The sequence below is a fragment of the Osmerus mordax genome, chromosome 26, assembly GCF_038355195.1.
Source record: "Osmerus mordax isolate fOsmMor3 chromosome 26, fOsmMor3.pri, whole genome shotgun sequence".
Taxonomy (NCBI): domain Eukaryota; kingdom Metazoa; phylum Chordata; class Actinopteri; order Osmeriformes; family Osmeridae; genus Osmerus; species Osmerus mordax.
The window spans coordinates 6713330-6741315 of NC_090075.1; the positions used below are offsets into that span (position 1 = coordinate 6713330).

The following is a 27986-nucleotide window of genomic DNA, read 5'->3' on the forward strand; positions in this document are numbered from 1 at the left end:
GAAGTAATGGTGCTTGGTTACGTAATACGATAGCACAAAATGAAGGGTTTTCAATTGTTTATTATTTATTTTAGGCAGCACTACAAAGACATTCGAATTATATGACAGCAACGTTCACGCTCCTTTTTAACAATACAAAGGTGATTGCAAACATCCTCTCAAAGTGAAACTGAACAAATAAAAACGAACACGGGAGAAAATGTTTTTCATAAGTGAAAATCTATGTTTAAAGAACAAGCTTGTTTACAAATAAAAATAAAAACACCCAAAGAACTACTGCACATCTTTTTGTGCATTTCCCCCAGTTCTTCAACAAACATATTGGTGGATATCTAAGATATTTTGATACAGTAACTATTAATTAAATGTTCCCTTCTAGGATCTTTCAGACATAAGGATATGAACTCTATTACACAGAGCAGACACAAGGAGTCAAATACCTGTTCACCTTTGATCTAATCAGTAGATGTACATTATTCTACACCAGTTCTCTCTCACACACACTCTCTCTCTCTCTTTCTCACACACACACCCTCTCTCTCTCTCACACACACACACATACATACACACACACCACTTTTCAGAAATAAAAGGTTAAGAGGCAAATGAACAAATATGGCTGCATATAAGTAAAATCATTGTCATCTTGTAAGTGCTTCATTCTCCGTGCATGCTAGACTGTGCAACATAAGCAAGTCCTCTCTTTTCATGAACGCGTACAGCATCTCCTCAAAGCTACCGCACGGTAACCTTTAAAAGCCTCCTAAAAGTGTTTTTTCGTGGTGCAAAACATTTACTTTACAAGTGTCGGAAAAATGCAAGATGTTGGAGAGAGAGTGTGTGTGTGTGTTTTCGTGTGTGTGTGTGAATCATCTTTCAAGTCATGGTTCAGCTGTCCAAACACCCACACAAATACTTCATTCAAAGCACTCATCTATTAGTAACAGCCTGTAGTAGAGGCACAATTGACAGTAAGCTTTCCGGAAAAGTTACATTAAAATTGCCCCTGTTTTAGTTCAGTCTAAAGCCTTTGTGCAAGACAAGAGGCTCGAACTCCACACCTCCCTTATCCTACTGTTCTGAATATACATGCTCCCATGTTAGTAACCCCCCCCCCCCCCCACACCCTCCCCGCGCTGGTAAGATGACACACTGGGATTGGGCTGTGCTGGGGAGAGGTGAACAGACACCAAACTGCTTCCTTCCAGCATGGAAACCTGGGGAAGGGGAGCCAGAAAGTGCTTTTTCTTCTGATTACAACAGAGGCATCCACAGTATGTAAGACATCGGACAGTATATCGAAGACAAGGGTAGTAACAGTGACTGGTGAGGGGGCTCTGAGCAAGGGTAAGGGGGTCGCAAACTAGGGGCACGGGTGGGGGTGGGGTGGGGTCAAAGGTCAGTGGTCAGGTAAAGGGTTGTATGTGCGTGGAAGCTAACGTGACTTAGCGGCACCCCCCCCCCACGCACAAACACACACCTCTGGACAGAGACAACGGGGTTCAGTACCTTGTGTTTGAAGTATTCTGGAAAGAAATGAAGCAATCGTCGGCTGTGTTGAAAAACTGGGAACGGAAACTGCCGGGACACGCTTTGATGAACATTTACAGTACAGTCAAGTACAGTACAGAGTCACAGTTAACAGTTTAGCATCCTATACTCCACCACTCCACCTCGTTAAGGAGGCACGGACACGTGATGGCTAGGTCAGTTATATTCCTTTGAAATACAATATTCGGAAAATGAAAGGGGTGTGGTTTGCCCTGACACAGATAAAGCCTAGTCCTAGATTAGGAAATGTGTCCGTGGAGATTCTCCCCGTCGCCCGACCGGGGGGCCTCTTTAAGTCGGGCCTGGGCCTATCTGAGAGCGACCCTGCGTCGAGGGACATTCCCGTCGCTCCAGAGACAAGTCTCTGATCACGTGACCTCCCCCTTCCTCCTCTCCTCTCCTTGAACCTAGATCTCTGATCTAACCTGACTGGACGGGGTGAAGGCGTGCGTCCCCCAGCGCGACTCAAACCCATCCCAACCCACGTCAGATCAGTGACTTCTACAAGGCAGGAAGGAGGGTTCCGTTTGTTTGTTGTCGTTGTTGTTGGGAGATTGGGAGCGGGCCCTCTACCTGCAGTACCAGCTCGCGGCCAGCGGGGGGGACTCAAGCGTCCTCGGCGCTCTCCTCTTTCTTGTCCTTCTTGCCCTCGCCCTCCCCTTCGCCGGCGTCGCTGCCGTCCCGGCGGCGCTTGCGGTTGCGGGCGCTGGCCTTGGACGCGGGCAGGGACTCCATCCCCAGGACCTTGTGGATCTGGCGGAACGCCAGCAGACGCAATGCATGCTGGGAGCAGAAGACAGGGGGTGGGGGGGGGGGGAGACGACCGGTGAGTTGAATGCTTGCGTAGTTTGAGTGCGGTATGGCAGTATTTACCATACTTAGAGAGTATGTTAATGAATTGACGTTGCGGATGCTATTTATGCAAAGCCACATTCATTAACATACTATCTGAACCTGTAGATCTACACTTACCGTAATTTTCAGACAATAAGCCGCGCCTTTTTTCCCACCCTGCGGTTTATATAACGGTGCAGCTAATCTATGGATTTTTACAGCTAATGGCCACTAGGGGACCTTCTAAATCTATGGATTTTAAAGGTTACAGTCCACCAACTTTAACTCTATGGGCTCTATGGCCGGTCCGCGCCCCCCACCTTTAAGCGGCGGGCTCCAGCAGGAAAAGCTGGAGGCCGGAAAAGAGTGGGACAGGTAAGCGCGGTAAAAGTGGAACCAAGAGTGGTACGAGAGACAGAACGAGAGCAAGACAGACAGACATTACGAGAGCGAGACAGTTTGTGCAAAGGAAGTTTTCATGCACAAACCCTCATTATGTAAAACAAACGTAGGACCCCTAAATTGATACACATTTGGCCGCAGACCCCCAATTGAAAATATTTTGTGCCAGGGACCCCCAGAAGCAAAGAAATCAGTAAATTTTCGCTTAAAAAAAATAGAAATATTCAAAGATGTGCACACTTTTTCAAGGTTTTTAAAAAATAGCCAAAGTTAAGTGGTTAAATGATTGTGACGCTATTAACTAATTTTGCTGGGGAACCCCTAGCACTCCCTCAAGGACCACTGGTTGAAAACCACTGCTGTAGATCACTGCCGGTATCTGCGCTGGGAGCGCACCGTTTAAGTTTGAAAGTTGAAAAGTTTGTGTCTGAAACGCTATGTGATACAGTACAGTTTACACAGCACAGTATATGTTCTGTAGCTACTACTGCACTAAATGGTAACACTTGTAAACGTTATGCAAATATGCAACTTGTTGGTTGAAATGTTAATAAATGGGAGCTTCCTCAAGCAACCATCTCTTTCCCGACAATCCCCTCTGTGCACAAACCCTTACATATGGTAATTAAACATTAAAACACCTGCGGCTTATAGTCCAGTGCGGCTTATATATGTACACATCATTCACTTTAGCTGCTGCGGCTTATATTCAGGTGCGCCTTATAGTCCGAAAATTACCGTAAATGCAATGGGTGAGAGTGTGTGTGTGTGTGTGTGGCTACCTGTGCGCTGGCTGTGATGTCTTCTCGGGCTTGTTTGGTCAGGGTCTCCAGGGCGTCGGTTTGGTCCTTCTCACACGGGTCCAGCAGACCAGGCCCATCTGCTCAGAGACAGAGACCGTGATGACTCGACAGCACACACACACACACACACACACAAGCAGGATATTTGCCGGCCTCACCTGGCAGTAGGATGCCCGTGGCGATGCACTCCAGGACTCGACGCATGGCCTCTCCAGGGCTGAGAGGACCTGTAGCACTGCTGATGGCCTTCTCCACCAGCAGCTCCATGGCCTGGACACACACACACACGGGTTAAAGGTTACGAATACATGGATGGATGGACGGAGGGGTAGGAGTAGATGGATGGACGAGTGGTTGGACGGTGAATGGATGAACGAGTGCGTGGATGGATAGACGGATGGACGGAGAAACCGACCGACAGACGGAGAACCTCACCCAGCCTGGCATCTTGCCCCAAGTTGGCACTCGTTGGCACAGGTCCCTCAACACTCGGATGATGATCACACACGACTGAAGACCGTTGGCACGGGCCTGCACACACACAATTACAACAGAGCTAAACAATAATATAATATCCAACACAAATAAACAGAGCCGGAGCTTACGGTTGGTCTTTGTGTACGCCAGAGGCCTGTCAGGTGGTACGGGTGGATAAGAGTGAACCTCACCTGGAACCATTTGGCGTGACGGAGGGCAGCGAGGTACTCCAGACACCTCCTCTTGTTCAGCACATCAGGAGGATCCTTCTCACACACACCTAGGGAAGGAGAAGACACGCATACACACACATCAAAACACACTGACTCATGGCTTGCTGCTGCAGTCATTCACCCGAGATCCAGATGTCCATCAATGAAGATCTCAGATCTGGATCGCCAAAGAATCAAGATTGAAGATCTGGTCCAATCCGGATGAAAGAGCAGCAAACATCTAAGATCATCTCGAATAGGAGACGCTCCAAAGATGATCTAAAACCATCCTCCAACGGATGATCGATCTACCATAAACCCCCTTTTCACTTCCGTATACAGACTAGGGCTGTCAACGAATATTCTATATTCGAATAGTGGTTAAAAACTGAAATTAGAATGTGAAAATTAATATTCGAATTTGACGGTGCGGGAGAGAGAAAGAGAGAGTGCGTGTGTGCGAGCGAGAGGCCAAGGTCTGCAGTCTTGGCCATTAGTTAATTTACTTCTTTTTGTGTAGGTAATATGTTGTTAAATATGCTTAAACTTAAATAAATTAGGCCTACCTACAGTATACAAGTAGTTGTATCTCGTTGTATTAATTTTTCCTGTTATTAACGTGCCTAATGGGCAACCAGAAATTCGAATATATGCGAATATATGTGTTTTTTGAAAGGGAATATTCAAACGTCATTTTTGAGCAATTTTGACAGCCCTAATACAGACTGACAAAAGTCACCTTATGAATCTACAGGAACGTCCTGTACACTTTCATTTTCTAATCAGTCGTGGGAAATCTACGGTGTTAAAAGGGACTTTCGCACATGTCAAGGTGCTTTCCAAGCCGTCATGCACCGCCGCTGGCTGTTGCCGCGTCAACACGAGCGTTCCCCACAGAACAAACCTAGGCAGTCTGGTCTAGGTGGTGTCGGAACTCGGACACTGAACCACAACCATAGAGGTGCATGAGAGGACACACATGAACCCACTCCTGTGTGTGTGTGTGTGTGTGTGTGTGTGTTTGTTTGCTAAGGTCTGCTGACACAGGGACTCTGACCAACAAACCCAAGCAAAACGCAAACAGGTCCAAATATCTGCAACCAAGAAAACAATACAAAGTTGCCCTTGTTATCGGCCCAGACCCACAGTAAAGACTGATCACTGGAGGGTCTCTGAGGTGAAGCAGTGTTCAGCATCTCCCAATGGTCATTTAATACAGCGCCCTGGCTTTCACCGAGGTAGGGGCGACAGTATTATGAACAAATTGATTCCAGCCAAGCCAAGCTCGATAATGGAGACCATTTCGTGGGGATAGCGGTACACTTCAACACCTTGCCACTAGTGATAATGCCATATCTGTTAACAGGGATGAGAGCTGCGAGGTCGATGGACCGATTGGCCGTTAACAGCCAATCAAATGATAGTAGACATGGATACTGCCTACAAACTGCCCAACGACACTGCCAGAAATGTCTATGTCCCAGTGTGAACACTTTTTAAATGGTCAAAGAAGTCCGCGTTCTCCCATCCCTGGGCATTACCCGAACACCGCTTTAGGAGTTATGGTCGTCATGGTTTCAATTTGAAAAAAAGAAACTGGGGTGTGTGTCTACGCGACACAGTCACACCCTGGAGGCCCAGAAAGGTCGGAGAGCCCGGCTTTACATCCCCATATCAGACACAACAAAGATGAACACGGAGGAGGAGAGAAGGAGACTACTATCACAGTAACTGCCAATAAATGTCTAAAACATTTAGCGATTGACCTGGTAAACTGATGCTGTGTTATTTCCAGGACTTAGGGGGGTGGAAATGTCTTAAGATGGGCTTGGTTACAGTTTGGTTCGGTTAAAGACCCACTTCACTTTTTTTGTTTAACTGTAGGAAGTGTAAGTGTGTGTGCGTGTGTGTGTGGGGGGTGCAGGTTGAGGCCCTGGGGGGAGGAGGGAGAGGTGTGTGTGTGTGTGTGTGGGGGGGGGGGGGGTGGAGGGGGGGGTTGTGACAACACGGTGACACGGCTGGTAAGAGTCTGGACCCAAAGCTGAGGCTTCTCTAACCTTTCCCCGCCGAGGGCTGAGCGGGCGCGGCCCGCGCCTCCTCCTCGGGTACGGCCTCCTCCCTCATCAGCGGGGAGGTGAGGGAGACGGTCACCTGCATTTTGGGCTCCTTGCTGGAACAGATCACGATGGTGGCCTTGTCGGGCTGGGCCTGCACCTCGTACTGGTCCTCAGCGAGGTTCTGCCGGTTAGAAGGACAGGCGGGTTACACACCACGGGGGGGGGGGGGCTTGCGTTCATTCAAACGGCGTGAGGAGACGTGGGGGGCAGACGATGAAAGACTGTTTTATTCCGAATCCTCCAGCTGCCTTGCGTCGTCGACTCCCCGCCCCGTCGATCTCTGTCTTTCGCAAGTCGACCACGGGGTGCGTGGGTCTCAGAATCAGCTCGTTGAGGAGGAGGCGAGACCCATGACGGAAATCTCACTCCAAACAGTGTTTGTGGCCCCGTTAAAGAAACTTGTTGTTTCTGTTCACGACTATGCGTGTGTTCATCAAGTCATGAATGCTTTGTCATGCCTTTCCAGGAAGTTATACTCCTTTAACTGCCTTTTCTGGACAGCTGGGAGGCTTGTCACTACTGAATAACTGATTATAAATATATATAAAAAGTAAAAGATTATATAAATACAATACATAATGATAGATTCAATTTAAGACTGTGGTGAAAGACATGACATTTTTTTTCTTTTATTGGACTTCCCCTTCTTTTTCTCTCCACAGCCCTGTCGATCTATGTGGTAATAAACCTACTTACCAAATAAGAACCGTGTCACTGTTCTGTCACACCCTGGCCACACAGTTCCTCAAAACACACTTATTTTGTCGTGTTCAAAATCCCCCGTCAATATTAGTCAACCTCGACATCATGTGGATGTCGTTCCATTTTCCACAGAACGAGAAGGAATGCCTTCGGACGCGTCTGAAAGCCCCGCCCTGGCTGAGGCCCTGCCGCGGCGGTCCGGGCTGTGGCGGAGGGGAGCGGGCTCTTACCGACAGCTCCTTGGGCAGCTGCCTGGCGATGCTGTGCAGCAGGGACACCGTGGGCTTCTTGGCGGCCAGCAGGATGAGCTCCACGCTGCGGTCTCCGTGGAGCAGCAGGCCCTTGGCCAGGATGCCCACCCTCATCACCCCCTTCAGCAGGCGGGGCGGGGACTCGGCCCTGGAGATGGGGGAGGGAAGAAGGGGGGAGGTGGGAGAGAGGGTACGGAGAGAGGGGCAGCAGAGAGGGTGGGGGTGAAATAGAGAGGGGGTTGTTGATGGTTCAGTTCCTCCAACCGGCTCTTAAACAGACTTGTTTTCGCGGCCGCGGGGCCTGTCGGCGACGCTCTCACCCCTTCTCCTCCCCCTCCTCGGCGGCGGCGGGGGGGGCGGCGGCCGGGCTGGAGGCCGGCGGAGCCTCCTTCTCCAGCAGGGAGTCCGACACCAGCTTGAGGGCTCGCTCCGAGTGAGACACGATCCTCTGCACCGCCTGCAGCTCCTCCTCCACCGGGTAGATGGTGGAGTGCTTGGCCATAATGTGCCGGTCGTCGGGGGAGTCGGGGCGACGCACCGGCTGGGGGAGGGGGGGGGGGGGGGGGGAGAGAGAGGGGAGGGGGGGATCCTTTAGAGTCGAGAACAGTACCGTACAGGGCAATCGACGATAGTCGAGTAAAGTAACGTTCGGCACAGTACACTGGAGAAGACAGTAGAGGCTCGGGTGGAGCAGAGAGCAGTTAAGTCGAACACACACAGGAGAGGAAGGGAGGGGAGCATAGAATAGAATTGAATAGCTACATGCGACCCCCCCCCCCCCTCAACCGTAATGATGGTCCCTACCAACAGGGGGGGCACCGGCATGCCTGGGCGGCTCATCAGGGGAGGGGGGGCCATCCTCCGCCTCTGCTCCCCCCAGTACACCTGCTCCTCCTCCATCCTCCTCCAGTACATGTCCTCCTCGTAGCGCCTACACACACACACGCACACACGCACGCACGCTCTCGATGAACACCACGGGAGAGCAGACCCCGGGGAAACAACTGCCCGTGAGCTGCGCCTCCACGAAGGGCACGTCGCTAAACTCCCGACCAGCGCAGACGCGCGAAAGGGACGCGCGGGAAAACGGTTGGCGTGTGTTTGCAAACACAAGGGCAGCTAATAAGACGTGGGGGGGGGGGGGGAGGAGGGGGAGGAGGAGGAGGGGACAGTGGCGGAGCGCGGGGACCTCATCTCCATGTGCCAGCGCTGCTCGTCGTCCCTCTGCCTCTTCAGCACGGCCTTCTGCTTCTGCTTCCTCAGCTTGCCCTCCTGCAGCTTCCGGGCCCGGTTACTGGGCTTGATCTCCACCGGGAGCTCCGGGTTCACCTTCTTCTGCTCGCAGGGAGGGGGAGAGGGAGAGAGAGGGACAGGAGGGAGAGAGAGAGAGAGAGGGAGAGAGAGGGACAGGAGGGGGAGAGAGAGGGGGAGAGAGAGGGGGGGAGAGAGGGACAGGAGGGAGAGGGAAAGTGAGAAGGGAGAGGAAGAGGAGGAGGAGGGAGGGAGAACGAGGGAGCGAGAGGGAGGAAGAAGGGAGAGGAAGATGGAGAGAGAAAGAGGGAGAGGGAGAGGAAAAGAAGAAGGGGATAGGACGAGGAAGAGGGAGACGGAGAGGAGGAGGCGGGAGAGAAAGAAGGGATGGAATCATGTTTGTTCAGCAGACACTTTTATCCAAAGGTACAGACGTACTTAGGGGGATATGAACTGCTTGATCAGCAGGGAAATGCTCTGACCGCTAAGCCAAACCTAGCCCTTATAGAGGGAGGATCAAAGGAGAAAGAGAAACTTTGGCAATATGGGGAAAAAAAGGATCGATAACAGTCAATGACTGCGTGCTCAGCCACAATCTGGAACCTCTCCTCAGAAGTTTAGACTAACGAACATGCTTCCGTGTGTCAGTGCGCCACCTGGTGGTATGAGTCAAGCAGTGACTGGACGAGGCTATCGTGGGAGTTACTCCACCTTGTATTGCAGCCGGTGTCTGCGGCCTTTCAGGTGCATGTCCTTGGCGTTGGGGTCGTTGAAGCTGCACTCGCACAGTTTACAGTGGAAGCGGACCACCTTGCCGTCGTCGTTCCGGACCTGAGGCGCAGGACACACAGCCCCTGGCATTGAGCTCGAGAAACCCCGTTATCGGAGGAACACGACAAAGCTCCCTCTGTGAAGACACCGTTGGCGGCTCCCACACATAATGCAGGTCACATGACCAGTTGTTAAGGATTCATCTCCGTCTACAATCTATGTAGGAAATGCAAAACTACAAATAATAGCAATAACTGATGACAACAAATAAACTGAACCAGCTGCCAGTAAGTCCCACTCCTGCCTTGTCATCAACTTCCTGTGTCCCAGTCTAACACGTCCCCCTCCCCCCCCCCGTCCCATCCCAGTCTACTTCCTGTGTGGCAGTACTTCCTGCCCCCCCCCACCTCCTCCACGTAGTCGTGTCCCACGGGCTGGACGTCCCCCGGGCCCCCTGCACCCTCCCCGTCCTCCTCGTCACTCAGGGGCTCCGCCTTCTGACGGGCGGGGGGTTTGGTCTCCTCAACCCTGGCAGCTGGGGGGGCGACGGGCTTGGTGACTGGGGGGGAGAGGGGGGGGGGGGGACAGACATCCAGACATGGGGTTAGCAACGGTCATTTGTCGTCATCGCTCGAGGGTTAGTTTAGTCAAGCGGGGGAACCGGAGGGGGGGGGGGGGGGGAGGTCAAAGGTCAGGAGCGTCGTACCAACGGGGGTGATCTTGGGCGGGATTGTCTTCTTGGGGGGTGCTGGAGTCCTGGTGAGGGTGTTCACCACGGTAGGTTTGGGTGGTGCTGTGTTGGCGGCAGAGGCTGGCGCGGGGGGCGGTGCCGGGGCCGGGGTGGAGGCCGGGGCAGGGGATGGGGTGGTGGTGGTCTTCCCTGCGGTGGACGTCGTGTAAACTGGAGCAGAGTTGACCAAGACGGGCTCAGTGGAAGGGATGGGCTTGCCGAGCTTGGTGTGGAGCTTCACTACCTGGGAGGGGGAGGGAGGGGAGGGGAGGGAGGGAGGGAGGGAGGGAGGGAGGGAGGGAGGGAGGGAGGGAGGGAGGGAGGGAGGGAGGGAGGGAGGGAGGGAGGGAGGGAGGGAGGGAGGGAGGGAGGGAGGGAGGGAGGGAGGGAGGGAGGGAGGGAGGGAGGGAGGGAGGGAAAAGAAGAGACAGAAATTAACATTAATGTTCTGGAAGTTTACAAAGTCATAATCCACACCCCAGCGCCCCCCTGCCCTCCCAGTGACCTTCTGGTGCTTGGCCCCTCTGATGTGGGCGGCGTAGGCGTCCACGCCGGTGCAGGAGACGTCGCAGAGCTCGCAGCGGAGCTGGGTCTGGACGCCCCGCGGCCCCGAGCCGCCCCCGGCCACGCCCCCGGACTTGAGAGCCGCCTCCTTCTTCTTGTGCTTCTGGCCCTCCAGGTGCTCCCGGTAAGTCTGGGGGGGGGGGGGGGGGGTAACGAACCAATTAATCAATCAACCAATCAATTACACTAATAAACCAATCAGTCAACAATCCTAACAAACAAATAAACAACCAATCAATCAACCAATCAATTACACTAATAAACCAATCAGTCAACAATCCTAACAAACAAATAAACAACCAATCAATCACACTAATAAACCAACCAATCAAATTAACAAACCAACCAATCTAACAAACCAACCAATCAATATAACAATTAGCCTTTCCGACGAGATCCACAAATGGAATCGGGCGGACAGCGTGGAGGTGCGTCACCTGCGGCCCGGCGCAGCTGATCTTGCAGATGTCGCAGTAGTGCAGCTGCGGCTGCTTGGGCGGCCCCTTGGGCTTCTGCAGCTTGCTCTGGTGGAACATGGGCTTCTTGTAGCAGTTGACGGCCGGGGCGGTGACCATGTTGCTGCCCGCCGTGCTCCAGGAGGAGCTGGTGAGCTGCTTGGGCGGCGGCTGCAGCGGGGGCTGGGGCTGCTGCGGGGGGGGCTGGGGCTGCGGGGGAGGCAGCTGGGCCGGCTGGTAGTAGGAGGGGGTGGACGTGTAGCCGCTGGTGTCGTACGTGGAGTAGCTGATGCCTGCGGGGAGGGGGGAGGTCACGCACGGGTGAGAACGTGTTCTCTCAGGAATACGCTCCACCCTCGAGCCTTGGACTAGAGCGTCGAGAGAGAGAGGGAGGAGAAACTGCCTGGCTAGCTCTCCGTTCCTGCGCCTCTCTCCTTGTCTCTTTCTCTCGTTTTGGGGCGCATCATCCGAATTTGATCGGGCCGTCTCGTGACCCCGGCACAGAGAAAGAGGGTTCCTCAAACTCCCAGAATGAGGTACTTACATTTAGTCATTTAGCTTACATTTAGCTAATCCAGAGCGATTTACAGTAAGTACAGGGACATTCCGCCACAAGGCAAGTAGGGTGAAGTGCCTTGCTTAAGGACACAACGTCATTTCCCGTCCGGGAATCGAACCGGCAATCTCCTGATTAATAGCCCAATTCCCTAACCGCTCAGCCATCTGACCCTCCCCCCCCCCCCCCATCTGTGGAGAACCTCGTTCGGTTCTCCACAGAGGTGGAATGTTCTCCCCGCTCAACTCCTTACCCCTCCGTCACTCCAGTCATACTGACGAGGCCTCAGTACGCCCTCTTCAAGTTTCACCTGGACTAAATACTTTTCTCTGGGCCTAAGGGCCCTGACAGCAGCACTAAATTATATCTTTGCTACCTGGGGAATTAGTCTTTACTTTGCATGTTATTTTTTGGAGATTCTGCTGTACCACCGTCTCACAGACAGCGCCGGTGAAATTGTTCGATGGTATTGTCCAGCAAAATAGGGAGTCAGGTGGCTGAGCGGTGAGGGAATCGGGCTAGTAATCCGAAGGTTGCCAGTTCGATTCCCGGTCATGCCAACTGACGTTGTGTCCTTGGGCAAGGCACTTCACCCTACTTGCCTCGGGGGAATGTCCCTGTACTTACTGTAAGTCGCTCTGGATAAGAGCGTCTGCTAAATGACTAAATGTAAAATCAATGCCCTTTGCATGACTGTTGCGGGGAGGTTATTGATGTTTGATGACTGTGCCTGTAGCCCCGTGCCTGGTAGCTGAGATAGGGTTACTCTGCACTGTGCCTTGTTAAATACAGAACGTTCCTTGACTGACTACTAGAATACTGTTCGACAATTGCGACTTTTGACCCTTGATTTTCTGCCGCATATGCCCTACCTACTGTATATGTACGCTGCTTCGGATAAAATCATGCTAAATGAAATCATTGTCATGTAAATGTAATTTGACCTCCTCTCCCACTCTCTCTTTCCCTTCCACTTTCTCCCTGCCTCATATTCTCTCTCCCCTGGTTATGTCTCAGCTCTTAATCTTTCGCCCCCCCCCCCGTGCACTTGGGGACGTGTGAGTGGACTGGACAGGTGTCAGCAGTTTGGGCAGCGCTGGCCGCCCGCCAGGGGAAGCCACGGCCGCTTTCCTCGCACCTGTCACGCCGCGTCCTCCCGCGGGGCGGAGACGGGCACAGCGGGTCAATGTGGGTCACGCCTCCTCCCGTCTCTGGCCCGTTCTCTCCTTCACCCCTCTCTCTCCGTTTCTCCACCTGTCGTTCTCCTTCCCTTGCCCTTTTCTTCCTTTCCCCACTCTCTCCTTGACTCCCCCCCCCCCCCCCCCCCACTGTCTGTCTTTCTCCTTCTGTCATCCGCCATGATTCCCTCCTCCTCCCGCCCCCACACACACACACACTCAATCCCACGCACGCATACCCCCATAAACGCGCGCACACCCGCCCACCTCTCCCTGCGCCGTACCGGAGTAGGAGGTGGCGGCGGCGGAGCTGAAGGAGGAGCAGGGGGCGTAGGAGGAGATGGGGGTGGGGGGCTGCTGGACGCTGGTGGAGGCGGCCGGGTAGATGTTGTAGCTGGTGGAGACGGCGCCGGAGGGGGCCAGGGGCTTCAGGGCCGTCACCTGTCTCTGGGGCGGGGGCCCGGGGGGCTGGCTGTACACGGAGCTGCTGACTGGGCTGTATACACTCTTCACACCCACTGGAGAGAGAGAGAGAGAGAGAGGGAGAGAGATAGATAGAGAGAGAGGGAGAGAGGGAGGGGGAGAGAGATAGAGAGAGGGAGGGGGAGAGGGAGAGGGGGAGGGGGAGAGAGAGGGAGAGGGGGAGAGGGGGAGGGGGAGGGACACAGAGACATTTGGTGGCATGCATGCACAGCAAAACACAAGAGTACACACACATCAACCAGGGTGTACACACACACACACACACACACACACAGATGAGAGGGCAGTTGGCATAAGGAGCGAGGATATCCCATTACTTCTCGCACCAGCTTTTAGACACCGGACAGATTCATTGTCACGATTAACAACAGTAAAACGACACTGTCTGGTCACAGCAGGTAAACATTCCAGATGGCCTGTCAAGACTAGGGAAAGATCAGTCATCTTTAATATGACTCTATTATGCACAACCTTACATAACGTTGCATCCCCCAAATACAATGTTGCTTATAATGTCACATTTATTGACATGCCCAAAGGGTAGGTGTCACAGTGACATGTAGACACACAGAATGCCAATGTACTGCATTCAAACCGGTTAGGATATGCTATATGTATATTAAAACAACCAAGGATCTGCTCATGGATGTTATCTGTCCCTCAGCAGCACTGGAGTTCCTGTGTGTGTGTGTGTGTGTGTGCGAGCATGGTGGAAGTCTACCTGTCTGACAGCAGCATTGAAGGTCCTGTGTACAGTATGTGTGTGTGTGTGTGTGTTGGGGGTCTACCTGTCTGGTAGTAGGTCTCTGTGGGGGTCCGTTGTGCTGGAGCGATGCTGGTCTGGTAGTACTGCTGCTTGGGCTCATAGCTGGTGACGGCCGGGCGGCCATAACTGTAGTTCTCCTGGAGGAGAGGAGGAAGGAGGGGTTGGTGTCTAACAGCAGTGCCAGCCAACTGATGCAACAGTGCAAATGATAAGTAACAAAGGCTTTATTATAGAAAAGCCTGTTTACTCAACCATTCCTACTATGTGAGTGAGCTAGGAAGTTGATGTGAATGTGCCAAGATATGACTTGAACTAACAAGACACACATGCTTGTGAATAAATATTTTTGTTGCGCTTATAACTGCTGCTGCGTGACGGAAAGGAACAGCACATTGGAGAACAATGACACATTAGATGCAACAAACTCGAAGGGGGGGGGGGGGGGGTGTCTAAGGGCATGTGTTCACACTCGGTTGACAGTGTGTGTGTGTGTGTGGGGGGGGGGGGGGGTTAGTTAAGGACAACTGTATTATAGCACACTAGTTCATGGTAGAGTGTAACAGTGTGTACGGGGGTGGGGCGGTACTGACCGCCTCGGTGTAGACCTGGAAGGTCTGGGGGGTGGTGGTGGGCTGGGGCGCGGGGGGCTCCGGTTGCCGGTACCCGTAGTCCGGGGGGGCCGGGTGGGCCTGGTAGGCGGCGGGGTAGGGGGCGGTGGCCACGGGGCGCGCGGCCTGGGCGGGAGCCGGGGCGTAGGAGGCGGTCACGGCGTGGGCCACGGCCTGGGCTGGCTGAACGCTGTAGCTGGCAGAGGACGGGTGGGAGTAGGCTGGGGGAGGCTGGGTGCTGGAGGGGGGAGGGGAGAGGAGGGGAGAGGGGGGGAGGAGGGGAGAGGGGGGGGGAGGGGAGAGGAGGGGAGAGGTGGGGGAGGAGGGGAGAGGGGGGGAGAGGGGAGGAGAAGGGAGAGGGGAGGAGAAGGGAGAGGAGGAGAGGAGAGGGGAGGGGAGGAGGGGAGGAGAAGAGAGGAGAGGGGAGGAGAGGGGAGAGGAGAAGAGAGGGGAGGAGAAGAGAAGAGAGGGGAGGAGAAGAGAAGAGAAGAGAAGAGAGGAGAGGGGAGGGGAGGAGAAGGGAGGAGAGGGGAGAGGAGGGGAGGAGAAGAGAAGGGAGGAGAGGAGAAGGGAGGAGAGGAGAGGAGAGGGGAGAGGAGGGGAGGAGAAGAGACGGGAGGAGAGGAGAAGGGAGGAGAGGGGCAAGAAGCAGGGACAGAGGGAGAATAAGAGGAAAATCAAGAGGCCGAAGGGGAAAAAAAGACAGAGAAAAGGAGAGACCGAGAAATTGAGAAGAATCCGATGAGTGACACAACGAACCAGCGAACCCGCCACATCTATAATGCATCATGATCGTCACTCATGGCCCTCTTACAAGACTTCCCTACAGACCTGCCCTGTCCTGTCCTACACACCCACACAGTATACACAGCTCGTAGCATCCTATGGGATATTGCTAAGCCACTGAATGGAGGGAATATCCTTAACAACCCTACCAAGGTCTGCATATAAATAACATCTTTGAAATATGAGTTGAATATGAACCGACTGACATCAAGCCCAAATGCATCTGTTTTGATCAGGTTCACTTCTCAGTCCCTGGGACTGTTGAACCAAATCAAAATTGAGTTTCCTAAATAATCATCATGAGGTCTAAATGCCAGCCGACTGGCACTGGATAAAACCTTTTTTCCTGCAGAACATGGCCGATGCAATATTAGCAGAGGGATGATGACCGTGCAAATCGACGAGCACATCATAAGCATTCCTCGAGATGCAAAACGGACAGTTGCAGTCACACACGTATGTGCACGCACACGCATCGTACATCTCCTTAGTCAGCATCCATAGTCACACAGGTTTGCAAGCTGGATAACCGCTGTCTTGGGCACAACAGGAGGAGGAGACTGGATAAACTTAAGGTCAGTTTATAGTCCATTATCAGCCCTTGGTGTAGACTTTTAATTTTTTACAGCCTAGGTTGGACATTAAATATGGTGGCTTACAATGTCACTGCAAAAATCAACAGGAGATAAGAGACAGGAAAAGTAAGGAATCCAGATGTCATTTAAATCTGATTTATGGACCTTTCACTAAATGAGTCTAGAATGAACATTACCTCCAATATATCTACAATACATACTACACAGGACATCTTGTGTGACCAGGCAATATGTTGACAGTGTGGAATTGACCTGTTCTATAAAGTAAAACTTTGTTAAATGTTCAAGAGCTACTAGTATCTCTTGGCTGGGTATAATAACAGTGCAAAACCACGGTCATAACCATGCAAACCTACACTGGCAAAGACGACTACGCCAATGCGAGTAGAAGATTCATTCACCAGCCCAGACTTGCAACGGTCAAAATAAACAAGGACTCTTTTAAACCCAGACAGTATATAGGCAGAACAAATGTGGTTTGTAAACATGTGTGCCAGCAACTTCCTAGACCGAATATAAACTACGCGTTTACATCCATGGTTGTTAAACACTGTTCAAGGCTTCTGACTCTGAATTGACCGTTCATATGACACTGACAGTATGCAGCACGGGAATGATGAATCCGATTCAGTGACATTTTTTGACACTGAACCAGATGGCTGGATATCTATTAAACTGAATCAACGATCATATTTCGAATCGCCCTGAAGTGTCCGAACATGTTTAAACTTACATTCGCTTGACTGACACTTAAAACCTGAAACAAACTAGCTAGCTGGCAAGCAAGGGAGCGATTTATGTTTACCAATCGTTTTCTTCCATGTAATTGCTGTGACAATACAAAAGGTTGGCAAGTATAAATGCTTTCCTAATGAACATGATAGTTTAATGGGTGTTTTCCACGCCAAGTGCGTAGCAACTGACCTGCCTACCTAGGACCCTGTGCCTGCCAAGCTAAGCTAGCTAGCAAGCCATTTCACTAAGGCCAAACTACACCATGGCACCAGTAACGGTGCGCCAGAACAGCATAAAAAAAACATGCATGAAAGCGGGGATGATACATAACGGCTAAGTTCATAACTACTGACTGGCATCACCAGATTTACCTGTACTGTGGACCGGCTCCATGTGTAAAGCCATAATAGTTGCTTGCAGCCATCTTGCCATCTCCGGTACTGACGGAGCAAGCGAGAGCCACTGGCTGTCACGTGTCCGCCATCCACCACTTGCACGCACGCTTAGGTATTAACTCTGGAGGAGCTGGTGTCCTCATCCAAAAACCCTTGTCCAATGTTAGACAAGATACTGAATGTATTTATTTTATGAGTAGGCCTACATTTGAGAATAGTTATATCCAAATGGTGACTTGTATCACTCGGCTATATATGGGGAACTACCCTGCAGATCTGTGGAGTTTTCAACACAGTGATATTTGATGGACCAGGCAAGTGATTCACACAAAACATGTTACTGTGTCCATCGTGTTGGCGGGTGACAGCTGGAGCCGCTTCCCGGTCTGAGTCGCCTTCGAAGGGGAAGTTCTTTTCTGCAGCTGGGCAGAACATAGGGAGAGGGGGAGAAAAAGAGGGCAGGATAGATGGGTGGAGCATAACGTGTGGTGAGAAATGGATGAGAGTGATGTGATTGGAGGGGAACGGTTGTATGTGTGTGGTATGCTAGAGAGAGAGAGTGTGAGAGAGAGAGAGAGAGAGGGGGGGGGGGGGGGGGGGGGGGGGAGAGAGAAAGAGAGAGAGGGGGGGGGTGGGTGGGTGGGTGGGAGAGAGAGAAAGAGAGATGTTGTTGCCAGGAAACAGTGGGCACTAGGTTAACACAGAATCCCCTGAGTGTTCCTCGACACAAAGGCAGAGGCACATGTAGACATGATGCTTTAAAAAAAAAAAAAAAACAAGCAAACCGGACTGGGAAAGAGAGAGAAACATCCCTTCTGCGATCAACTAACGCTTAGCTGCTTTTTACATTCCCACACCGGGACTAAACCTGTCCAGGTTGGGGCAGAGAGAAGCAAGGGCAGCCCTGAACTGCTTCGGAGGTTGGATGGAGTGAGTGTGTGCAGGGAAGCAGAAGTGGTACGGTCGAGGAAGGCTGTCTAAATCAGAACCCCCGAGGCTGCGGACCGAACACAGGCAGACAGGGTCTTTGTGTGTAGCCCAGATGCATGCTAATGACACGGTGGTGCGAGAAGCTCCACTGAGGACAGCTCAGCCTCCGCGGCCAACCCCTCTCACGCTCTCCTTCCCTCCCCAACCAAGGTGCAGGGAGGGGGGTGCCCCAGAACAGAGCGGCCCCCTGTCTGGAAACACCTGCTGCAGTTGGCTGACACAGAGCTGGTGAAAGAGATAGAGGGAGGGATAGAAAGAGAGAGAGAGAGAGAGAGAGAGGGGGGAGAGACAGAGAGAGGAAGGTGCAAGGCGGCTGGATCTGACCCATGCATCGTCCCTGGTCGAAAGGATTATTCCCGTTTTTGCCCGAGCAATCTTTCCATCGGTGAAAAAGGAGGGAGGACGGACGAGGACCAGAGGCAAGAGGAAGAGAGGGAGCGGATCTCTCACTGCCCATGTGAGTACATTCAGACCGGACATATTCTCATTCCCCTGACCACCGCACATCTGTCTAGACCCCAGTGTGTTTTGTGTTTGTGTGTATGGTGTGTACAGTGTAGGGTGTTTGTGTCAATTGTTTTGTGTGTGTGTGACAGAGAAAGACATATAGTGAGAGGAGAGAAGGAGAGTGAATGTAAAAGATGGAGAGAGATGCATAGTAATAGCACACAGAAAACATTTTGCCTAGATTTTCTTCCAATCATGACCCATTCAGTTGTACACTGCGTCACGTGACTGGATTGACTACACTCAAGGTTATTCCAAGGGACGGTGTTTCCACTCTGATTACAGTTGTGATCTGAACACCTTCTATGTGATCGCTTTACCATTGGCTGGGGTTGTTTAAAATAAGAAAGAACATGATTTTCAGTGTAACAATGAGATATTGTTGAGCTGGTCTTGACATTTTCACCAGGCACACAAAGAACAATTTTAATGATTAATAATTAATTTCCGAGGGACCAGCAGTGTATGTGTGTGTATTTATGTGTGTGCATAGAAGCGTGTGCAGAATCTTCTCAGTGTGCGTTACCAATCAGAAAGGTCTTGACTAACCACTGTTCACTAAGCATTACACTTGCATAATAATATAGGCCATCAAAATGAAGCAATGTTTGTGTACCTAGTCAGGTCAAAGTCTTTAATCAGTGAACTGTCAAATATTTCAATTGCCTGTCACACATTATGTCAAGCCCCTAGCGTAGACTAGCACAGACAGCGAGTGTCTGGTCAGTATTGTATTACACATGGTGCCAACTTATTGGTCATAGTTAATTAAATGTTAGCACACATTGTCTATTAAATGTCTATTAAATTGAGGTATAATGAAATAGCACAATGCCATTTCATGAGCGATGTACAGAACGTGAGTGTGTGACACACCAGCCTCCGACACAGCCTCTGTCATCGTAGTCAGACGTTGCCAGACTGTTGATCTTCCACCTGAGTGGAGAGCTACAGACCCCAGCACCCAGCATCCACTAACGTCCTCTTAGTATCGGGTGACCCCTAAACACCACCTGGTTGAGCAGACAACGTTCCGGCTCCTTCTGATGTAAGAGGAGGGAGAGGGGAACCAAGGCTTCTATCTAGGTCAGGGGAGAGGATGTTGTTGTGCTGTTTTACTGTTACATCCTGCAAGCGACACTGTGCACACGTCATACTACATACTACATACTTCATACTTGCATTTGTCCAAAGCCACCAACTGTCTGTTCTGCACCGCAGTAGAGCACAGCAGTGGGCTGGGGGGCCTTGGGGGAGCGTGGTGAAAAGTGAGTGACAGACAGGAATGGGAGGGAACAGAGAGAGAGATGGAAAGATAGGTGAAGAGGGAGAGAAAGAGAAATAACTCACGAGAAACAAGTCAGAGAGAGAGGGAGGGGGGGAGGGAGGGAGAGAGAGGGTAGGAGAGTGAAAAGATGAAAGAGACAGAGAGATAGACAGAGAGATAGACAGAGGGAGAGAGAGAGACAGAGAGACAGATGAGAGAGAGACAGAGAGAGGGAGAGAGAGAGAGGGAGAGAGAGAGAGAGAGAGAGAGAGAGAGAGAGAGAGAGAGAGAGAGAGAGAGAGAGAGAGAGAAAGAGAGAGAGAGAGAAGGAAAAGGGAGAGTGATGCTGTGTCCTGACACATCTCAGAGGTGGCACTGGCACCTCAGTTGAGGATTAGCAGCTGATGAGGACGGATTAGACTCTTTATTTCTGCTGGAAGTCCTCTGTTGGGGGCTGCCTTTGAGGGGGTTTGGGGGAGTGGGTGGAGGCTGTGGGAGGGGCTGGGGGCTCGAGGGGTGAGAGTGTGTGTATGTTGGAGGGGGGGCTGGGTCACATGCTGCTCACATGGTTCTTAATGGGGCAGTAAGACACCCCATGATGTGAACACAGACTGTACTAATGATATTAAATAATGGACTGATTACAAGTCATTAAAAACATGAATGTTTCTTATAATTTCCTTTAGTTCACCCTGTTGCTGGGAACAAAATAAGTACATGTATTTGTATTACGACTGTCTAATTTATGATTTTTCACACTGTTGTATCATATTCCAGTATCATATTCCAATCACCTATAAAAAACAAAACACTGACATTTGATTGACAACTAATCGCTGGGCTTACGCAATTTGATTGACAGTTTTTGTCCCATGGCTCGGTCTGCCATTATGCCTAACAGTGTTGCTAGGTGTCTTAATGCAGAAGCTTCCTTAATGTGCGTTCCTCCAACGTGTTGGGGACTGAAGCATGTTGTCTGTCGTCCCACAGCCCCTCGTCTCCTCTCCATGGGACAGGCAGCACTCAGGTGACGCTACGAATGGACAACATGGAGGTGAAGGACGAGTGGCAGGACGAGGACTTCCCCAGGTGGGTTTCCTGTGGCTCACTTTCCTTCTCTCTCTCTCTCTCTCACTTTCTCTCTCTCTCTCTCTCTCTCTCTCTCTCTCTCTCTCTCACTTTCTCTCTCTCTCTCTCTCTCTCTCTCTCTCTCTCTCTCTCTCTCCCCTTCCCCTTCTCTCTCTTTCTCTTTGTATTTCTCTCTCTCTTCCTGTCATTCTGACGCTGCATTTCCTTCTCTCTCTCGCTCTCTCTCTCTCTCTCTCTCTCCATCTCTCCCCTTCCCCTTCTCTCTCTTTCTCTTTGTGTTTCTCTCTCTCTTCCTGTCATTCTGACGCTGCCTTTCCTTCTGCACGTTTTTCCTCTTCCTTTGAGTCTCTGTCTCTCTCCATCTGTTTCTCTCTCTCATATCGTTTCATTCATCACACTTCCAGAACTGCTTTCTCCCTATCTGCTGTTCTCCATTCAACCTAATCCTTTACCCTAAACGGATCACCCCCTGAACAGTTGAACCACTCCTGATTTTGATGTGTAGATCTTCATGTTAGGGATTGAAACCCAATCGACATGTGTGCACTGAGTAAACCAAACTATCTTTTAGGTCGTTTTTCATAATGCTTGCTGCGCCCAACCAGACAAACACTCGAGGCTCCAGTGCACTGAGCAAACAGAGGGGTCAGTAGACTGGCTTAAGCTGGTCCAGTAGGAAGAGGAAGGGATGTTAACCCTGCCAGTGTTGCAATTCAGTGTCGTCAGTCACCATTAAGCCTGCTGGGTTTTTTTTTAATGCAGGTGATAATTGTGTTCTGGAGGATTATCTTGGCGTGAAATTTCTCCTCCTATTACGATGATGAGGTTCACATGATTGCTGCATGGAAATGAGATCACTTTCATCTCTGGAGGGAGAGGAGGAGGGGTGGAGGTGCAGAGGGGGGGAGCGAGAGAGACAGAGGGAGCGAAAGGGCTACGCGGAGATGTGCAGTTAAAGGGGAGGTTGTCTTCTCACAGTACACTGCGCCCCTCTCTTCCCCCCCCGCTCTCTCTCTCTCTATCTCTCTCTCTTTGGCAGGGAGGGAGGGAGCAGGTGCAGCCCTCTCCTTAAATGGTGGTAGACTGCGTCATGTGACGCAGCCACCAGTGCAAAAAAAAAAGAAAAACACACACACACAGCATCACTAGGAAAATGGTGGCAGGCCAGGCTTAGGAGAGACAGAGGAAGGAGCCAGCAGCATATGGATCATTAGACTAAGCACCGAGAGATGCGCTATCTCAGGCTCTTTACTCCCACAGAGAGAAGAGAGAATACATTAGCACACTGGACCTAGGGGTGTGAAACCGGTCTCGTATTAGCGTTGCCCGCGAGAATCCATCTCCTGACATTTTTTGTTCCAGCAAGGTAAGCATCGTCTCTCTCGAGGTTTCATATCCTAGTCCTCGTCGTCGTGGCTCGAATTTGGCCCTGGTTGTTGGCCATGACGAAAGGGGTCGTTTCCGTCGTAGAATGCCATAAATCCTGCGCGCTCGCTCCTTTGTGGGTGTTTGAAAGGGATCAGGCTTTGTGAACAAAGGGTTGCGGTTGGCAATAAGTGAGAGTTCTCCTGAGGTTACCGATTTATGGTCGCTCTTGTTGACCGGCCGTTCCAGGCAGTCTTTGTTGGTCTGCTGTGTTGTTTTGAACAACCCCAATATGTTTGTGGATAGAGGGATGATGTGAAAGGATGGCATAGGCAGGGATAGATGGCGATGATAGAGAGTGCATGCTTCGGTTTTGTCTGGGCCTCAGCATGTTGTTCATGTGAATCCCTTTCCACAGTCACCTCTTCTTTACACATGAAAACGTACCTGCAAATATCATTGGCCACTTGGTTCAGATGTACTTGGTCGGTAAAGATGATTTTGATGCAGAATCAGATGAGCTGGATAAAGGTTGTTAACACAGGGAACAAACTAGTTGTGCTCACTTCCACCATGCCCTCTATCTCCCTCTCCTCTCCTCTTTTCCTCACCATGGCAGCACAATAATATACACAGCTCCCCTAAGAAGTTAATTACCACTCCTCCACCTCTCCTCCTCTCCTCTTCTTGACTGTGCTCCCGGATCCATGGGACCGAATTAATCACCCATGTTGTGGCTTGAGGCAGCTTGGGGAACACGTACACACCATTGTTTGTTATTGGGGTTTTTTTTACAGGAAGAGACTTAAAACCTGAGTCCTGAAAACTGACCCTGGGAGTTTATATCGCCTAGATCCCACAAATTCAGCCAAGTCCGTGACTGAAGGTCCAGCTGACAGACCTAAACTCCGTTACTAATGCTAATCATCTCCTCCGGTATTAAGGCTTGATGTCCATTAGGTACAGCATGACAGCATTGTTGAGCTGCCTGTGGCTGTGGTACAGGGCCTCTTTTAGAGATGTTTAACTGTGTGGGTTTGTTCCTCAGACCACTACCAGAGTACGAAGACATGGAGGCCTCCTGCGGACTCACGGATGACAGAGCCTGTGAGTAGCATGCGTGTGCTGGCTGACTGGCTGGCAGGCTGGCTGGCTGACTGGCTGGTTCTGGACGATGAATGTAATGATAATTGAATGTCCTTCGTAGCCTATTTGGTTCTTTATGCTTTGTCCGAGTTGCTTTGACAATCGTGATACAATTGGAGACACGTTCTGTACTTGAGGGATGGTCTCATGGCTGTCATCATCGTCATCTTCACCTCTCTGTTCCTCAGCTCCGCCGAGCTCACTGAACATCAACCATGGAGGAGGAGGAGGAGGAGGAGGAAGCTCCACCCACCGTAAGCGCCGGACGCTGATCGCCCCGGAGATGAACCTGTCACTGGACCACAGTGAGGGCTCCCTGCTGTCCGATGACTTCCTGGATACGCCCGACGACCTGGACATCAACGTGGACGACATCGACACGCCCGACGACAACGACTCGCTGGAGTTCATCACCAACGGCAACGACCTAGAGTGGGAAGGTTAGGGCTGCACGCACACGCACACACACAAACAGATAGGCACACACACGCCTACAGACCGACACACTCGACTACACACACATGAACACACATGTGGTGTATGATAAATCCAATAAAGTATAGCCCAGTCCAGTCTAATCGAATTGACCTCCGTCCAGACGACACACCCGTGGCCTCAGCCAGGGCGGGGCCAGGGGACGGGTCAGGTGACGTGGAGGACGGAGGTGACGGCGCCGGCGCCAACGGGCGTCTGTGGAGGACGGTGATCATCGGGGAGCAGGAGCACCGCATCGACATGCAGGTCATCAGGCCCTACCTGAGGGTCATCACCCACGGCGGTGAGTGTGGGAAGCGCGGCATGCTAACGCTAACCCTGAAGGCAGAATGCTGACTCTTAACAGCAACATGCTAATCCTAACCCTAGCGACATCATGCTAACGCTAAGCCCCAACATGGAAATGCTAGCTAACACTTGACGCGACGACAGCATGCTAGCCCTAACAAGCTCACGTTTGCAACGTCAACAAAACGCCAACCCTGTTAACAGCAGGCTAAGCTCCTCTCCCGCCCTCCTCTCTTTCTCTCCCTCCCCACTTCTCTCCTCTGCAGGTTACTATGGCGAGGGCCTGAACGCCATCATCGTGTTCTCTGCCTGCTACCTTCCGGACAGCAGCTGTTCAGACTACCACTACATCATGGAAAACCTCTTCCTGTGAGTGGAGCGCCAGCTGTCCCCTGCTGCAGTCTGTCACCGGCCAGTCACTACAATGTGGACACACAGTCACCAACACTCTTCGATTCATCTGGGGGAGAGAAAAAAAACTCTCGTAAATGGAACGTGTCTCTCTCTCTCCCTTGCTTTCTCTCTCCCTTTCCCTCTCTTCCCTCCCTCCCCCACTCCCTCTAACGCTCCTCCCCATCCCTCCACCCGCAACCCCTACCCCCCAGCTACGTGGTGAGCAGCCTGGAGATGCTGGTGGCGGAGGACTACCTGATCATCTACATGAACGGCGCCACGCCGCGAGGGAAGATGCCCGGCATCGGCTGGCTTAAGAAGTGCTACCAGATGATTGACAGGCGGTGAGAAAGAGTTCCACCCCCCACTCCCCCACCCCCTCGCTTCTCACCGAGTGTCATGGACGTCCGGGCTAATGGCCTCGTCTATGCGCCCGGGGCTATCACCCAGACAAGCCTGACAACAATGTTGACCGGCTCCCCGGCTGAAGTGAACAGGGTGTAATTGGGCCCGTCATCTGCCAGAGACTATCAGTGTGAAACGGCCTATCAAATGTAAACCATGAACAAATCCCTGGCTATCAATCCTAACAGTTTCTATCAGCAACGGAAGCGAAGACGGGGCAAGTAGTGCACAGTTTAGGCTCCCAGGGGTGCTGCTGTCGTTGAGTGGACGTGTTTGTCTTTGTGTGTTCACTGCAGGCTGAGAAAGAACCTGAAGGCTCTGGTCATCGCTCATCCCACCTGGTTTATCAGGACAGTGCTCGCTATCTCCAGACCCTTCATCAGGTACCTGCCCTTCCTCCATACAGGGACATCTCAGACATAAAGACACACACAGGAAACACAACTAGGATCTGTGTGGAGTATGAAAATCCCCCATATGAATTCCTTCTGGTTTTTAATATATTGCTTTCATACACGGGGCTCTGAAAGATGGAAGAAACGGGTTCTTGTTCTTGTTTTTGGTGTCATTGGTGTAAAGGATGTTGTTGTCGTCCTCTTGCTCCCGCAGTGTGAAATTCATGAACAAGATCCAGTATGTCCACAGTCTGGATGAGCTGGCAGAGATTGTGCCCATGGAACATGTGCAGGTCCCTGAGTGTGTGATGCAGTAAGTACTTTACACCACCAGGGGGAGGGGTGAAGCCTCCAGTGGGGGTGAGATGAAATGAGAATATCATTCGGTGACGTGCAGTGGCTTGCAGCACTCAGACCTTTAAATAATGTATCGCTGCAAACTCGTCAATCATGCCCTGCGCAGATCCAAAAATAGATCTGAATATCAATGCGTTTCAAATGGGAATTGACGAGGAAGACGTGGTTTGTATAATGTGCAGGGCAAGCCATTTCTAAAGATGGATGTACCTTTTTTATTTCAGATTTGAAGAAGAGAGGATTAAAGCTCGAAAGGAAAGGTAAAGTCACTGATGTGTTAAAGCCTGTGCACAGGGCCGAGTCAGCTCCCAAGAGTGGTGATCAGTTCTGTGTGTGTGTGTGTGTGTTGTCTCTCTGCGTGTGTGTGTCTGTGTGTGTGTGTGTGTCCAGGATGGAGCAGGAGCAGAGGCAGCAGGAACAGCCTCCGCAGCCAAACACACACGAACCAGCCAAGACAGAGAGGTAGGAGCTTGGATTGTTCCTACGAACGCCCCTCAGGAACGACCAATCAGCCTCAATCTAGACAGCCGCTTGACTGGAAGCAGTGGAGAGGACTAGGGGACTGGTCATTCATGTTCTCCTCCTTTCACAGGCCGAAGTCAATGATTGCAGAGCAGGGATTGTAGACGTGACGAAAGAACCAAGGTATGAAGCAAACACAGCACACGAAAGCCTTATTAAGGGGTCTTTATCAAAGACGTTGGCCACAAACACCATTGTTCAGGGTAAGGATCCTGAAGTCAAACTTTGGATACCCTGTTAAAACAGGCTTGTCACCTCCTTCAAATGTGACGCTCTGATTCAGCCACAAGAGGTCCTCGTTTACCTGAAACCTACAAGTAGGGAGTTGCGTTGGCTTGACAGTAAAACACTTCAACAGATGTTTGGCCGTCAGGGCCCATTTCTACACGCGCTGTTACATCATCCACACCTGTTCTGCTCTCCAAGGACCGGACCTCGAGCTGTCGCTGAGGAACCCCTTCTCATGTGTAGCCAACCCTGTCTAATGACTGGAGGTGTGAGAAGCGCGCGCGTGTGTGTGTGTGAGGGGAGTTTTGGTTGGCCTGAACGCTCATTAAAAAGGACTTCCATGCCGCTTCTTTTCCAACCGTGCCAGTTCTATTGAATTCCCTTTCAACGTTTCATGTGTTTCCTCTTTTCTCCCCATTCAGTGGCTGAGAGAAGCATAAAGGCAACGTTGTCACAACAAGCAAGACGACGACGAGAAAGACCAAATCTTTACTGTCAAATAAATATCCAAACATATCCAACCAAGAGAGAAACATGCGTATACCATGCAGAGGGCCCTGCATCCCTTAGCCAGCCTCCACGTCTCCTCCACCCACACCCCCACCCGCTGTGGTACGTGTTGCTACGGAACACTACAACTTCCCAGGAAGGGTTAGTTCTACCTAGAACTCTGGTAATCACCCTCTGGAACGTTCTGAAGACGTTCCACCACCGGGACAGTACCTCGGATGTTTCGTACTGGCACTCCATGTTACGACCCACAGAACGAGTACACACACACACACCTGTCCCTTGCACACAAACTCCCACAACTTGGCCCCACCATTGGCAACTTCATCTAATTTGAATATGATACCGTTTGTGATAGGCTATGTGGATAATGTGAGGAAAGTTATGAAGGAAGATACAATTTGGAGTTGCTCCAACTGCGTGCTGTTTTTATCAAGGCAATAGGCCAACAACTCTTAATGCCATTGGCTTGCTGTTTTTCTAAAGCAATGTTAGTAAACATAGATAACTCAGAGCTGGCTGGGGCTTATACCGAATTTTGGCATCAACTATCCAATAAAACATCCAGTATTGGTCTGTTTGTTCAATTTTCCTTCCAGACTACATAATGTTACCAGTTATCTATGCTTAATGGTGTGTCATTAAGAGGAATCATTTAAAAAAGCTTTCTATGTTAGCTGCCTTCATCCCAGCTTCATTTTACTTTCAAATCTGTCCTTGATAAAAATGTATTGCAGATCAAAAATCGCTGGAACAGAGGTTTTTGTGATCCTCGCGCATGCATTTATTTGGGGGGTAGGGGGGAT

The 27986-nt window shown here is 51.2% G+C and overlaps 2 protein-coding genes across 3 annotated transcripts; one reads left to right on the plus strand and one right to left on the minus strand.

Annotated features, from left to right (window-relative positions):
* Positions 1-40: 40 nt before the first annotated feature.
* On the minus strand, positions 41-17259 carry zfr2 (zinc finger RNA binding protein 2). The gene is made up of 19 exons (XM_067229515.1): positions 17200-17259; positions 14694-14949; positions 14126-14240; positions 13139-13372; positions 11103-11413; positions 10607-10795; positions 10078-10345; positions 9779-9930; positions 9312-9431; positions 8539-8684; positions 8154-8280; positions 7670-7890; positions 7329-7497; positions 6337-6517; positions 4259-4347; positions 4026-4121; positions 3749-3860; positions 3570-3667; positions 41-2334 (listed from the first exon to the last, which is right to left on the minus strand). The coding sequence occupies exons 1-19, from the start codon at positions 17250-17252 to the stop codon at positions 2158-2160; spliced, it is 3114 nt and encodes a 1037-aa protein (XP_067085616.1). The 5' UTR covers positions 17253-17259; the 3' UTR covers positions 41-2157.
* Positions 17260-18531: 1272 nt separating this feature from the next.
* On the plus strand, positions 18532-27954 carry atcaya (ATCAY kinesin light chain interacting caytaxin a). Of its 2 annotated transcripts, XM_067229738.1 has the most exons (13): positions 18532-18670; positions 20978-21076; positions 23490-23548; positions 23776-24027; positions 24186-24365; positions 24637-24739; positions 24976-25107; positions 25465-25551; positions 25778-25876; positions 26145-26180; positions 26311-26382; positions 26513-26565; positions 27093-27954. In XM_067229738.1, exons 2-12 carry the CDS (start codon positions 21027-21029, stop codon positions 26544-26546), a joined length of 1104 nt encoding a protein of 367 aa, XP_067085839.1. In that variant the 5' UTR covers positions 18532-18670; positions 20978-21026; the 3' UTR covers positions 26547-26565; positions 27093-27954. The 2 variants fall into 2 exon arrangements, with proteins under 2 accessions (XP_067085839.1, XP_067085840.1); XM_067229739.1 differs by lacking the exons at positions 18532-18670; positions 20978-21076 and adding an exon at positions 22246-22442.
* The last annotated feature ends 32 nt before the right edge of the window (positions 27955-27986 follow it).